The 15,527-nt window shown below is 43.6% G+C and overlaps 1 protein-coding gene across 4 annotated transcripts in view; it reads left to right on the forward strand.

Annotated features, from left to right (window-relative positions):
* The window catches only part of SBF2 (SET binding factor 2), a 648,361-nt gene that overhangs the window by 522,312 nt on the left and 110,522 nt on the right, over window positions 1-15,527 (forward strand). For all 4 annotated transcript variants that reach the window (XM_074997415.1, XM_074997417.1, XM_074997416.1 and 1 more), the window contains exons 18-19: window positions 11,508-11,678; window positions 13,504-13,766. In XM_074997415.1, coding sequence (XP_074853516.1) covers window positions 11,508-11,678; window positions 13,504-13,766 — 434 coding nt within the window. The remainder of the gene's footprint in view (window positions 1-11,507; window positions 11,679-13,503; window positions 13,767-15,527) is intronic.

Raw genomic sequence — 15,527 nt, forward strand, 5'->3', positions numbered from 1 at the left:
GGTTCTGACGTGCTTACAGCTGCTGGGCCACATGGCAGCAGCAACGTTTGTAGTACAAAACTCCAGGTTACACATGCGCAGCATGCAGCACTGGCTGGCGAGCGTCTACAAACTGGCAGCACACACCGTTCACAGGGTGGTGTTGCCCACGAAGGAGGTGCGCAGATCCCTGCAATGGTGGGTGAACCCCAAGAACATGCTAACAGGGGTGCCCTTTCACCAACCACAAATATCTGTTTTCCTCACTATAGATGCCTCCCACATAGGGTGGGGAGCACACATGGGCGAAGAGGTGACGCAAGGACTGTGGTCCTTCACGGAACAGTCACTGCACATAAATATACTGGAGCTCAGAGCAGTGTTCAACGCCTGCAGACACTTTCGAGATCATATACAAGGCAAAGTAGTCGGGATCAGTACAGACAATACCTCCACCATGTTTTATTTAAATCGGCAAGGAGGAGCTCGGTCCCATGCCTTATGTGCGGAAGCAGTCCGATTATGGAACTGGTGCATCGCCAACAATATAACCTTGAAAGCCTCCTACTTACCAGGCGCTCACAATGTGAAGGCAGACCAGCTGAGCAGGCGCTTCGCACTCATGCACGAGTGGCAGATCCGTTCCGATCTGCTACGACCGATCTTTCAAGCATGGGGTTTTCCCCAGATAGACCTGTTTGCCATTCAACACAACAAGAAGTGCCCACGATACTGCTCCAGGGCAGGACTGGGACGGGGGTCCCTGGGGGACGCATTTGCGATCTCGTGGAGGGGCCCCCTGCTTTACGCATTTCCTCCCACAGTGCTTATCCACAAAGTCTTGCAGAAAGCCAGGAGAGAGGGAGCCCGAATGATCCTGGTAGTCCCAACGTGGGATCGACAGCAATGGTTCTACTTACTCCTGCGCATGTCGGACCGTCCACCGATGCCCCTCCCGGTGGCTCCGGATCTGCTCATGCAAGCTCAGGGGTCCATGGTGCATCCACACCCCCGAGGCCTACAACTACAAGCATGGTTAATCCATGGCTCAGCTCCCTAGAGAGCACATGTACGGAGGAAGTGCAACAAGTCCTAGAAAGTAGCAGGAGGACTTCCACCAGGAAGACCTACAAGCACAAATGGACTCGCTTCACTGCATGGTGTTCTACCAAACAGTTAGCCCCCCTTGCTGTACCTATACCTGTAATAGTAGAGTATTTACTGGACCTCAAGAGAGGAGGACTCTCCCTATCCTCATTAAAGGTCCACCTTGCCACTATTTCGGCTTTCAGACATGAAGAGGAAGGGCACACGGTGTTTGCCCATCCCATGGTTACCAGGTTCCTCAAAGGGCTGTTAAACCTATACCCCCCTCGGAAACCGCTTCCACCTTCGTGGAGCTTGGACCTGGTGCTTAGTGTGCTAACGGGACCACCATTTGAACCTTTAGCCACGGTTTCCCTCTGTCTCCTTACGATAAAGACTACCTTTCTTCTCGCAATCACGTCAGCTCGCAGGGTGAGCGAGCTTGCAGCATTTATGGCAACGCCACCCTGCACATTATCTTCCAAGGAGGCGTTAACCTTACAGCTGCATCCAGCCTTTGTTCCCAAAGTTTCTTCAGAGTTTCATATTAACGAACCTATAGTTTTACCCTCGTTTTATCCAAAGCCTCATAACTCTAACAAAGAGGCACGCCTACACCTCCTGGACGTGAGGAGGGCGCTGGCTTTCTATATAGACAGGACTAAGTCCTTCCGGAAAACGGATAGACTCCTAGTCTCTCTTGCTCCCAAATCAAAAGGAGAAGGTCTCTCTTCACACAGAATCTCGAAGCACATCGTATCCTGCATAAAAATGTGCTATGAACTCAAAAAGACTCCTTTACTGGCCCTGCCCAGGGCTCACTCCACTAGGGAGGTGGTGGCATCAACAGCCTTTTTCAAGGGTGTTGCGCTAAAAGACATTTGCAGAGCGGCGACCTGGTCATCCTATGACACCTTCGCCAAACATTACGCCCTTCACAGGGTATTCCAAGAGGATACCCGTCTCTCGACAGCGGTCCTCTCGGGGACAAGCTGCACATAATCCGATTACCCACCTCCTATCTTGGGTTACTGCTGGGTAGTCACCTAACGTGGAGCACCCACAGGGACACTCGTACAAGAAAGAGAAGTTACTCACCATAGTAACGGTGGTTCTTCGAGATGTGTCCCCGTGGGTGCTCCACCACCCGCCCATCCTCCCCACTTCGGATCTCTGTTTAGTGTTTTGCAGGAGCATCTGAGGCAGTTGGTCAAGGAACTGGCAGGGACCGGATCGCGCATGTGGCCGGGAGCGCGCAAGGGAGCGGCGCGCGCCGGCGCATGCGCGGTCCGGCAGCAACTGCTGGAAAGATCCGACCTTTGGCGCCGGGGCGAGCCCGACACCTAATGTGGAGCACCCACGGGGACACATCTCGAAGAAGCACCGTTACTACTGTGAGTAACTTCTCTTTATTCAAAGTATTTCAAAACTAGTCTTCCAAAAATTTGAATACTAGCTTGCTACTCTTAAAGCTTATCTCCACTATGCAGTGGAGCAAGGCTGCAGCAATTGATCTGCTGGTTGTCGATTTATCGCATCTGCTTAGATGCAATAAATCGATTTCCAAGCACTGCCCTGTCAATGCAAGTACTCCATCTGGACAAGAAGAGCAGCCAGAGTCAACAGGACAGCAGCCCCCACTGATCTTACTGTGTGGATGCTGCTGTGCTGAGTATGTCCACTTCAGCTATGCTGTTTGTGTAGCTGAAGTTGCATGTAGTAGATCAAACAGGGAAATGAAGAGGGTTAATGTAGATAAGGCCTGTGGTAAGAAAGGTTCTTTTTGTCTGGTATTGAAATGCTACACTGGCTGTTCTGCATGTTTTTATAGTTACAGATATCAAATTGAGCATGAAAGAAAGTAGTTTGCGACATTTGTGTAAAATATGTCTTTCAAATGCAGATTAACTTTTGTGTGGTGTTTAACAGTTGGTAGTATGGTACAATAGCTAAATTAGCATTCCCTTCATTATTCTGACTTACTGGTGCTATAGCTATAACTATTTCAAATGCTGGTTCCTATATATATATTGTGGCAAGATCAGTCTCATTCCTGGGCCCCAGGTCGTCCATTCAGTCCACTGGCCCCACCATATGAACCCCGCTACCCTTGCTTGGGGCAGGGGGCAGTCTGGGGGGAACCTGGTCCCCACCCACTCATTCCAGGTTCCAGCTCAGGGACCCTGGATGGCTGCTACCAGCGAGGGCTGACTCCCTTCGCCTTTGCCCCTGCAGCTCCTCTCTGGGCCATTTCCCCAGACGATTCCCCCCGGTACCTCCTTCCGCTAGTGGTAGCCGTGGCAACAAGTCCCCTCCTTTGTTTGGCTCCTCCAGCTGACCAGTTCCTCACAGTCTCTGGTTGAGCTTCAGGCCCCCCCGGACTGGGGCAGTCCAGCCCCCCGAGTCACTGAGGCTCCTCTTCTCTTTTGTGTTTTCTAGTGTTTCTCCAAGGCTCCTTCCCTCTCTTCACTCGCCTTCCAAACTCTCCTTAATCACCCTCCCGTGCCCTGCGTGGCGAAGGGCTTATGAAGGTAGTCCTGAGTGGGATCAGCTGGCCCTAATTGATTTAGGGCAGCCTGCTCCTCAGCTGCTCGCACTTTGATTGTCAGCTCCATCTCTGCTGTTTTTACTCTCCTGTCTTTTCCTCTCCTGGCCCCACCATGCCACTATATATATATATATATATATATGTCACACTGGAAATATTTTTAAGGTGGAGGTACTGAGCTCTGCCCAAACACACACCTGTTCACACCCCTTACCACCCCAGGCTGGGGTCACATCTCAGGCTGGCAGCCTAGCCATAGCTAGAGGTGGCTGCAGAGCCCCAAGCTGGTGTGGGGACCCTGAGTTGTAGCGGAGCTTGCAGGGCTGGTGGCCTGCATCCTGGGACAGAAGGTGGCAGGACCCCAGGGGAGATGGGGTGCCAGGGAAAGCCACACCCCAGAGGGGCTTCCTGGAAGGTGGGGCCTGGAACTAGTGGGTTGGCAGTGGGTCTGGTCCCTAGGCAAAGGGAAACCAGGTGCAATACTTCCCACACCTTTGTATACCTAATGGAACACTTCATGAGGCCCCAGTCAAATTCAAACCATGGAGACCATCTGCATATCAGCCTGAAACATCAATGAGTACACTTTCTAGTTCAGTTTTTGACTTACTGGGGAATGGCAAGAGTGAAGGACACTGTGGGCATTCTTAGTAGTGTACGGGGTGCTCTCATAAGCATAAAAAGATGTATGATTGATGTATTATTAATTTTGTTCCATAATCTATGTCTGAAATCTATTTAAGTTATGGAAGGACAGTTGTGAGATCATCTAAGTAAAAGGATCACTTCCCCACTCCGTACTGGTTGGGCAAGTCCTTGCACAAAGTACAAAGATTTAGGTTCTATTAAGTTTCATGGCAGTAATCAGAAAGCACAGAGGAGCATGACTCCTTCAGTGCTACTCCAGGCATCATCATTGACGCTGATTCTGGTACCAACTAAGGCTGAACACCAGGCGCTGAAGGACCAACGGCGACAGCATTGTCAGAGGCACCTTCATTGACAGTACCTTCACAGCTACAGAAGGAGCCACCAAACAGTAGGAGTCCTGTTACACCATGTCTGATGGCACAAGAAAATAAGCTGCAGCCTTCAAAGACTTCAGTATTCTGCTCCATTCCAGAGGATATCTTCATCCTCCTGGAGTCACAATTTTCTCTTATTTTCACCAGCCCTGACCAAGGATATTCTAAAACCAACAAAAAGCCTATTTCCCAATCCATCCATTAGCTGCAGCTTCCCACTGTCAGTTCTGATGGCACCACTGATGGAACCAGATCTGTCCTGCTCATCATTAGGAGAGTCACATAGTCTGTGGTACAGCCATCTTTCCTTCCAGCGAGGGAGTTAACCCCAGACAGGGGATTGAGAGTCTTCTTCTGCCAGTCTCGTTGGCTCATGTGGCAACCCAAACCTCAAAACAATATCTTGGGCATAACAACTTACTTTTGAGCCTTTGAATCGTCTTACTGGGGAATTTGGGACCTGCATGAATGGCATCCAGAGTCCATATGATCTAATAGGGAGTCTTTCCACTTTTCCCCTCCAAAAGGCTAATCAGAACCTCTGGAGCCTATGGAAGAAGATAAGGATTCATAGAACCAAAGGGTTGGAAGAAACGTCAGGAGGTCATCAAGTCCAACTGCCTGTTCAAAGCAGGACCAACCCTATCTAAATCATCCCAGTTAGGGCTTTGTCAAGCCAGGACTTAAAAACTTCTAGAAATAGAGATTCCACCAACTCTATAGGTAATCTATTCCAGTGCTTCACCAGTCTCCTGGTGAAATAGGTTTTTTCTAATATCCAACTTAGACCTCCCCGGCTGTGTCTACACGTGCCCCAAACTTCGAAATGGCCACGCAAATGGCCATTTCAAAGTTTACTAATGAAGCGCTGAAATGCATATTCAGCGCTTCATTAGCATGCGGGCGGCAGCGGCACTTCGAAATTGACGCGGCTTGCCGCCGCGTGGCTCGTCCAGACAGGGCTCCTTTTCAAAAGGACCCCGCCTACTTTGAAGTCCCCTCATGAGCTGATGGGAATAAGGGGACTTCGAAGTAGGCGGGGTCCTTTCAAAAAGGAGCCCCGTCTGGATGAGCCGCATCAATTTCGAAGCGCCGCTGCCGCCCGCATGCTAATGAAGCGCTGAATATGCATTTCAGCTCTTCATTAGTCAACTTCGAAATGGCCATTTGTGTGGCCATTTCGAAGTTTGGGGCATGTGTAGACGTAGCCCCCCACTGCAACTTGAGGCCATTGTTCCTCATTCTGTCATCTGTCACATCTGAAAACAGCCTCTCTTCATCCTCTTTGTAACCCCCCTTCAGGTAGTTGAAGGCTGCTATCAAAATGCACCCCCAATTCTTCTTTTCTGGAGCCTAAATAAACCTAAATCCCTCAGCCTCTCCTCATAAGTCATCTGTTCCATCCCCCTAATCATTTTTGTTGCCCTCCTCTGGACTCTCTAATTTGTGCACATCCTTTTTGTAATGGGGGCCCCGAAAATTGGAAAGAGTACTCCAGGTGTGGCTTCACCAATGCTGAATAAAGAAGAAGGATAACTTCCCTAGATCTGCCAGCAGTGCTCTTACTTATGCAGCCCATTATGATGTTTGCTTTCTTGACTACAAGGGGACATTGTTGACTCATGTCCAGCTTCTTATCCATTGTATTGCTCAGGTCCTTTTCTGCAGAACTGTTGCTTAGCCAGTCCATCCCAAACCTGTAGCAGTGTTTGGGATTCTTATGTCCTAAGTGCAGGACTCTGCACATATCCTTGTTGAACCTCATTAAAATTAAATGTGTCCTTGATACCACCAATGCCAGCAAATGTTCCTGCCTCTCCGTTTCCTTCAGATTACCACAGTCAGTCTCAAAAGCTGTTTCAGAGAGTAGCACAAGAGCTCAAAATCCCTTTAGATAAGGTCCAGGATTCATGACATAAGCTCATGTACGTTCCACAACCTATGGGACCAAGCCAAATAGCACTCCCAGTCAACAAGGGCACATTAAATGTGCAAGAACTGCATAGAATACACCAACAGTCTGTGCTTATATCCCTAGAAAGGCAGAAAAGTGTTAGTTTGCCCTAGCTAAGGGAGCAGAGTCCTTGTTCTCCTATCCTGTCACAAACTCTCTAGTCCTCCAAGCAGCCACAGAAATGTACAAACAATATGCAAGAGCTTCCCTTGCATTTAAGACCAAAAGTTTAGATCTTATGGTGAGAAAGGTATTTACTTTAACCAACTTGCAGTTTAGAATTTCCAAATAACTGGCCCTGGTGGCAAAGAGATAAGTTACTTGTAAATGGACACTCATCTCTTAAGTGCCCCCAAGTGGCTAAGTGCTGTATTACAGTCCTTTTCTTGGTCCTGGTACCACCATGAGGATAGCCAGGTAAATCTCAAAGTCCAAATGAATCACTTCCAGGTATTCATCTGTTTACCATGCTAGGGTCTTTAGCCCCAGTTTTATTAAATTCAGCCCTTTGTTCGGGCTACCCCTACAGGTCGCTTCTTGGGATTTATGTCACTGTACCTGTGGCTCATAGGGGAACTGAGGCCCACCTAGTACTTGGGGTTCCCAGACAGGGATCCGATATACAGTAAACTCTTTCATATCTGACATTCCATTATCCAGAACTCTCAGATAACCAGCATTTTAATCATAAGTAAATTTTAGTTATGTTTTCCATAAGTACAGTATAATAAAAATAAATACAGTAAATACTGTATACATTTACAGTGTACAATTCTACTGTTGTTGGAAAATAAAGTACTCTGCCTGTGTTTTTGTTTGTTTCTTAATATCCAGTCTTCTTTTTCTTTAGTGTTATGCATTGTTAGGTATACCTCTCTGTTATCCAGAATATCTGAATATCTCGCAAATGCCTGGTAGTGGGTCTACTGTACATAAATCCATATACTGCTTACTTGAGTCTTTCGCTGATATTTCCCTGGGTCTCTTGCAACTGAGCCCTTTTAACTCTACCCACTATCTTTGGCTAATCTCTCTCTGAAATTCTAGTTATATAAGTTCAACCAGCTATAAATCTCTGCCTCCTTGGCCAGACAGAGGAATGCCTTTCTGTGCTTCTCTGGTCCCAGCCAGAAATTAAACTACTAAGCCCAGGTAGCAGGGTTGCCTCTTATTTTTAACAACCATGGGAGGAATAAATTTTGTTATGTGCACCAAAGCATATGGGGATGTGCATCATCAGTAGAAAAACATGTTGCTAGCTGTGGGTGCTGTGCTAATCAGCTTGGAAGCACCTGAAACTCTCCTGGGTAGCCATCCAAGTGTTCAGTTTACAGGGAACATTGCCAGGCAGCTTCTTTTTTTGTGGGCTAGTGGGCACTGATTGGGTGTTTCTAATTCTTCTGGCCCTTAGAAGATCAAGTCTTTTATGGCTTTCAAAATGGCTGCTCATCCCTAGGAGTCCTCTCTAGGTAAACCTGGGGGACCTCACTTCATTCCCTCTTTTTTGGTGCTTCTTGGGGTGCAGTGAGGTAGGACCCCCAAGATAGAACCTCAAAGGCTAAATCCACCCCATCACATTGCTTCAGGAGAATAGAGTTCAATTTCAGACACATGATTTTTATTTAGAAATCTGATATTTTGCTAATATAGTGGTTATTTATCATAGAATCATAGGGCTGGAAGGGACCTCAGGAGGTCATCTAGTCCAGCCCCTGCTTCAAGCACGATCAACCACCACTAAGTCATCCGAGTCAGGACCTTGTCAAGCCGGGACTTAACAACCTTGAGGGATGGAGAATCCACTACCTCTCTAGGCAACACACTCCAATGCTTCACCACCCTCCGGGTGAAGTAGTTTTTCCTAATATCCAACCTACACCTCTCCCTCTTCAACTTCATACCATTACTCCTTGTTCTGACATCTGACACCACTGAGAACAGTTTCTCACCCTTCTCTTTAGAGCTCCCCTTCAGGAAGTTGAAGGCTGCTATTAAATCACCCCTGAGTCTTCTCTTCTGTAAACTAAACAAGCCCAAATCCCTCAGCCTATCTTCATAGGTCCTGTGCTCCAGCCCCTTAATCATTTTTGTTGCCCTCCGCTAAACCTGCTCCAGCACATCCACATCCTTTTTATACTGGGGGACCCAAAACTGGACACAATATTCCAGATGTGGCCTTACCAGTGCCAAATGGAAGGGAACAACCACTTCTCTAGATCTGCTCAAAATGCTCCTTCTAATGCAGCCTAATATGCTGTTAGCCTTCTTGGCTACAAGGGTACACTGTTTACTCATATCCAGCCTTTCATCCCCCATAACCCCTAGGTCCCTTTCCGCTGTATTGCTGCTTAGTCACTTGTTCCCCAGCCTATAAGAGTGCTTGGGATTTTTCCGCCCCAGGTGCAAGACTCTACACTTCTCCTTCTTGAACCGTATCGGATTTCCTTTGGCCCAATTCTCCAATTTATCCAGGTCACTCTGGATACTATCTCTACCCTCCAAAGTATCTACCTCTCCCCCCTAGCTTTGTGTCATCCACAAACTTGCTGAGGGTGCAATCCAGTCCCTCATCCAGGCCATTAATAAAGATGTTGAACAACACCAGCCCCAGAACCAAACCTTGTGGCACTCCGCTTGAAACCGAATGTCATCCAGATATTGAGCCATTGAACACTACCCGTTGGGCCTGACTGTCAAGCCAGCTTTCTATCCATCTTGTAGTCCAAGGATCCAGTCCATATTTCCTTAACTTATGGTCAAGCATATTGTGGGAGACTGTATCTAAAACTTGGCTGAAATCGTGGTATATCATATCCACAGACTTCCCCATGTGCACAGAGCCTGTTACCTCATCATAGAAGCTAATCAGATTGGTCAGGCAGGACTTGCCCTTGGTGAATCTATGATGGCTACTTTTGGTCACTTTCCCCTTTTCCAAGTGCTCCAAAATGGATTCATTGAGGTTCCCCTCCATTATTTTCTCACTGTTTGAAGTAAGGCTGACCAGTCTATAGTTCCCTGGATTGTCCTTCTTTCCTTTTTTAAAGATGGGCACTACGTTTGCCTTTTTCCAGTCATCCAGGATCTCTCCCGATCTCCAAGAGTCTTCAAATATAATGCCCAAAGGTTTGGCAGTAACATCTGCTAATTCCCTCAGTGCCCTTGGGTGCATTAAATCCAGACCTATGGATTTGTGTACATCTAGTTTTTGTAGATAGTTCAGCACTTGTGCCTTCCCCACAGATGACTGTTCTCCAACTTCCCATACTGCATTGTCTAGGATCATAGTGTGGGAACTGACTTTCTCCATGAAGACTGAGGCAAAAAAAACATTGAGTACTTCAGCTTTTCCAGCATCATCTGTCACTAGGTTACCTCTGTCATCCAGTAACGGCCCCACACCTTCTCTGATAACCTGTTTATTGTTAACATGCCTGTAGAAACCCTTCTTGTTACCCTTCAAATGCCTTGCCAGCTGCAGTTCCAATTGTGCTTTTGCTTTCCTGCTTACACCCCGGCATTCTCCATCTGTATGTTTATACTCCCCCTTAGTCAGCTGTCCACATTCCATTTCTTTTTCGCATCCTTTTTGAGTTTAAGCTGACTAAGGATTTCCCGGTTAAGCCAAGCTGGTTGCCTACTATGTTTGCATTTGTTACTATGCAGCAGTTTGGTTTGTTCCTGTGCCTTCAGTAAGACTTCTTTAAAATACTGCCAGTTCTCTTGAACTCTTTTCCCCATGCATCTTTGTTTCCCAAGGGATCCTGCTCATCAGTTCTCCCAGGGAGTTGAAGTTTGCTCTTTTGAAATCAAGGGTCTGTATGTTACTGCTCACCCTTCTTCCTTTTGGCCGGATCCTGAAATCTACCATCTGATGGTCACTGCAGCCCAGATTTTCACCCACATCTGTTTCTCCTACAAGTTCTTCCCTGTTTGTGAGCAGCAGGTCAAGTTGTTCACAGCACCTGGTCAGTTCCTTCAGCACTTGTACCAAGAAGTTATCCCCAACATTCTCCAAAAACTTCCTGGATTGTCTGTGTCCTGGTGTATTGGTCTCCCAACAAATTTCCAGATGATTAAAGTCTCCCATGAGAACCAGGGCCTGTGATTTGAAAGCTTCACTTAGCTGTCTGAAGAAACCTGAACATTTGAAATTACATGATTGTATATGCAAAGAACAATGAGAAGTCCTATGGCACCTTATAGACTAATACATTTTTTTGGACCATAAGCTTTCATGGCAAAGACCCACTTCATCAGATGCATGCACGTGATGAAGCAGGTCTTTGCCCATGAAAGTTTATGCTCCAAAAATATCTGTTAGTCTATCAGGTGCCACAGGACTTCTTGTTGTTTTTGCAGATACAGACTAACATGGCTATCTCTCTGATTATTGTATTTCTCACTCTTAAATATATAAAGTATGGAATAAAATTCATCTGGGTGAATGAATATCCTAACACTTCTTGGATGATTCATACTGAGTGGCTGTAGAGTAGCAGTAATAAAAGGTGAAAGATGACGTACTGCTTGGCAGCTGAGCAATATTTTGTATTAAAAATTTATTCTTTAAAGATATCATCATCATAGAATTTTTACTGATGAGTTTTGTGCCTCCAGTGCAACTCAAGCAGGCACTGTCTTGTACTGATAGATGAAGACTCTAGAGTAGAAATCATCCTGTGAGATATCTTCAAGAAGCAGAATTATATATAAGTAATTTTTCTCTTACCCAAGCTGCTATTGATCTCCAGGAATAGATTGCAATGGGTCTTTTCGGACTACAACTTTTAAAGTAAAAAAAACTCTGAGATAGATGACATGAACTGAACATGCATATTCTGCTGCTGTAAAAATATAGCAAAATATACACTGATGGTTATTTTAACTGACATTCCTATTCCTGTGCTTTCAGAAACTGGCACCTGGAGTTAATCAGTTTGCTTATACATGTGTACAAGACCACTCTATCTGGGCTAACCAACAGTTTTGGGAAACCACATTTTATGATGATGTGCAAAATCAAGTTCGTTCTCTTTATCTCACATCTAAGGAAGACAACCAAAAAATGCATTTGAAGCGAAAGGTAAGAGCATATGTAAAATAAATGAAGTGCAAAAAAGCCATGTTAAAGCAGTATATGGGCTGACATTTTGCTTGCAACAAAAATCATGAAGATGTAAATTATGGCTCCTACAACTTCTGCAAAGAGTGTTTTCTTGTTACTATTTACACATTAAATAGATACATTATTAATTTTGTTCCATAATCTACATCAAAAAGTTATCCAAGTTATGGAGGGAGAGTTCTGAAATATAACTTGTGGGCATACTTTACAGTATTTTGCCCTTGATTAATGCAGATTAATGACAACTAATGCAACTCTTTTCATATCCACCTGATACCCAAATGTCTCCATCATAGGGAGTTATGTCCAGATATGAAGAAAGTTCTGCATTTCATTTTTGTTTCATTTTTGTCTGAAATATATTTCCTTTAATTTCCTAAGCAAAAAAGTCCTATTTTATGAATTATAATATGCAAACTGTGTATTGTATTTGAGAAACATTTTGCTAAGCAGAAGAACAGCTATCAACCTTTTTGACTGATCAGCCCTCAGCTATCTTAACTGGAGATTGTTTATCTCTCCCAAACATGTAGTTCACTAACCCAGCTTGGGGAAATTGTTTCTGTTAATGCAAGAATGGATTAATGATGTCCACATTCAGAAAATGCTTAAATAATAGTGTTCCACCGACTCATGTATCAGCGGGCCAGGTGTGATGTTGGCCATCTCTTGCCTGTTTTGTCATGTGAACTCCCCAGAACCACCATCCCTAATCATGCGATTTGAGAGATAAGTACTACCAAGGACATATGATAAGAAGAGAGAGAGCAGCTGAGTATAGTTTCATATACCCGTATGGATTTGGGAAGAGTGAAATGCAGACGAGACACCCTCAGTCATGTGGTTTGTTAGGGAGACAAGCAAAATTGTTAAATCAAGAAGTTCCTTATCCACTTGAGGTGTGGGGGAATCTGCAGAGGGAAGGAAGAGAAGGAGAAGGCACAGGCAGATACTCACATTCATATCCTCAAATAATATACAATTGTACTGAAAATCACTGGCATTTTTTGTTCCTCTTCAACAGATCCCAACTATGTTAATACTTTACTACCGCCTAAATGAGGACACAGATCAGCTACAAGATGCCTTTATCTGAATTTCCGCAGGCTATCATATAATTTGCCTACGTGCTCACTAACGAGTTTACACAGAGCAAATGCTTGAATTGGAATCTAGCGTGTGAAAACATGAACATTTAAGCTGTGCTTTAAACTATTTATTCTGCATAAGCATCACCTGAACACCATAGGACTTTGGATGACATCATCTGTGTCAGGCAGTTAGTTGCATGTTATTTCTCCATTCAATTCAAGCTTGATCCCTTCCTGAGTTAAGTATCAGAGGGTTAGCCAAGTTAGTCTGTCTGTTCAAAAACAACAGGAAGTCCTGCAGCACTATTGGTCTGCAAGGTACCACAGAACTTGTGCCTGAGTTAAGAGTCCGCAAGCTGAGAGGAAAAGCTGTATAATACACTGTTAACCCGAGCTCAGCAAAAAATGAGTAGACAATGGTGTTATGGGCTAGAAAACATTAGAACTTAATCAAACTATTAAATTTAACTTGGTTATATTTTATTATTTCAGTATAGTGCCTGCATTCATCACTGGATGCAATCTTTAAGTTCTATTACAGGTGGATATAATTGCTATACTTATTTATTATTTTTACATTTTAATGTAAAACAAAAAGTTTAATGAAGAGTTGAACATATTGGAATTAATGTTATGTCTTTTCTTTATTTTAGTAATATAACTATTGTTTTATTTGGTTATATTTATTCTAGGAGAAAAATTCTGTAGGTCTAGACCAGGAGAAAACAGCCATGGATCTGGCTGCTGAGCAATTGCGTTTATGGCCAACACTCAGTAAAGAAACTCAGCAGGAGCTAATTCAGAATGAGGAAAGTACAGTTTTCAGTCAGGCAATTCATTTTGCTAACCTCATGGTATACCTGTTAGTGCCAATGGACACGAGTAAAAACAAACTATTGAGAGCATCAGCTACAGGAGACTGGGAAAGTGGAAGCAACAGCATTATCACAAATAGGTGCGTAAGTGAAAAAACATGGTTTGGTAATAAGCAACTGTGGAATACAACATGGTCCCTTTTAATAGAAATACTATATTAATTTTAAAATTTAAGCACAGGATCTCGTTACAGTAAAGAATGTTCATGTCCTATGTTGACAATATTTGAAACAATGTAAAAATAAGCAGTGCTGTGTATTCACAATACAAGTAATATCAACACAGTGTTTAACATAATCCAAAAAGTGCCATTTTTCCTTTAACATAATGCACAGAAGTCCTTACATTTCTAAACCATTTCAGAATATTAAAAACTTTATACCAATGAAGCAGCATTTCCTGTGGTAGTAATTAAAGCTGTACAATATTTCGTTAGTAGATGATGTGATAGTTCTGTGCATTTAGTTCATTAGCTTAAGGTCCTAATCCTGCAAACTGCTCTACAAACACAAAGTCCTGGTGAAGTAAGAGAAGTTCTGTGCATGTGCAGGATCCACCTGTGCAGAGCACCTTGCTGGTCGATATTTCTGAAGCATTTTATGACATTTCCAATATTATCATCTTTTCATATAAAATATTATAATGGTCACTGCACATATAAAAACTGCAAGTCATAAAGGGAAAGTGATAAAACAAGGCTCAGCCCCACTCTCACATATCTAAAATGCTGTTTTCAAATAATCTCCAAGACATCAGAGAGATTCTACTATGGGCACCTTTTCTTTTTGGGATAACTGATTCAAGAGCCGTACATTACAGAGGCCAGAAACTTTATATGGAGGCGTAAGGAAGAAAACTTCCATAGCAACAGAAACAAAATCATATCCTCTAGAAGTAGCAGCTTAATTATAATAGGGTTTTTTTGGGGTCAAAAGTAGCCTTTAGTCACAGGGAACCTTAAAAATACATTAAATACCTATCTAGGCACTTTGGTGAAATGTCCTCCATCCTTACTCTCTTTTCTTCAATCAAACTTTGACAAGAAAGTGTAATAATTATTAATTTGCCTTTTTGTAGTAAATATTGAAAATGATTCTGTGTACTATTAAATGGACTTAAAGAAGCAGGGCATTGGCCAAATTCATATTGTCTTCATCAGCCCTAGGAGAAAACCAGTAACCTTTTCTGTAATAGTGAAATGGAAGTGTAGATTGATAACTTGGTGGCTATGGAAATTATGTAAGTCACAATCATTTAAGAAATTTACTGTCAGTTTTTCGTTCATCATCCAGTCTATAATATTTGTTGATGTCTTTGGTTGTTTATTGCCAAAATGTCAAAACCAGCAAAACCAAAACCAAGGTCTATTCTCAAGCATCATTATAAATATGACAATACTTTCAAATGTTTAATAACTAGAAATAGTTTGAGATAATAGTGTCACAGATTGGAGCTCTTGAATGATCCAAAGACTAAAACATAAGTAGTTTATTGCACAATACCTTGCCAATGTTATCCTTTCATACTACAGTGAGAATATTTAGATATATATTCAGCAAGTGTCCTTTTGGGCATTGTTAAATGATTGCTATTTGTGTGGTATTTGGTGATCTGATATTAAAGAAGACGAGGCTGAATGGCATCTCCAAAGAATGTATGTTGCTGATGGGAATGTACAGGTGTACTTTAAAATTTGTATAGTTGCTTACAGTCTATGTCAAAATTTTAAGTTCAGTCTTCATAATTTTTTACTTTCCCAACCTTTCTTGTCTTTTTAACTCCGTAAAAATGGTGCAAAATACAAATTATTTGAATTACTATTTCAACCATTTCTTGGGGA

The sequence above is a fragment of the Carettochelys insculpta genome, chromosome 6 (assembly GCF_033958435.1).
Source record: "Carettochelys insculpta isolate YL-2023 chromosome 6, ASM3395843v1, whole genome shotgun sequence".
Taxonomy (NCBI): domain Eukaryota; kingdom Metazoa; phylum Chordata; order Testudines; family Carettochelyidae; genus Carettochelys; species Carettochelys insculpta.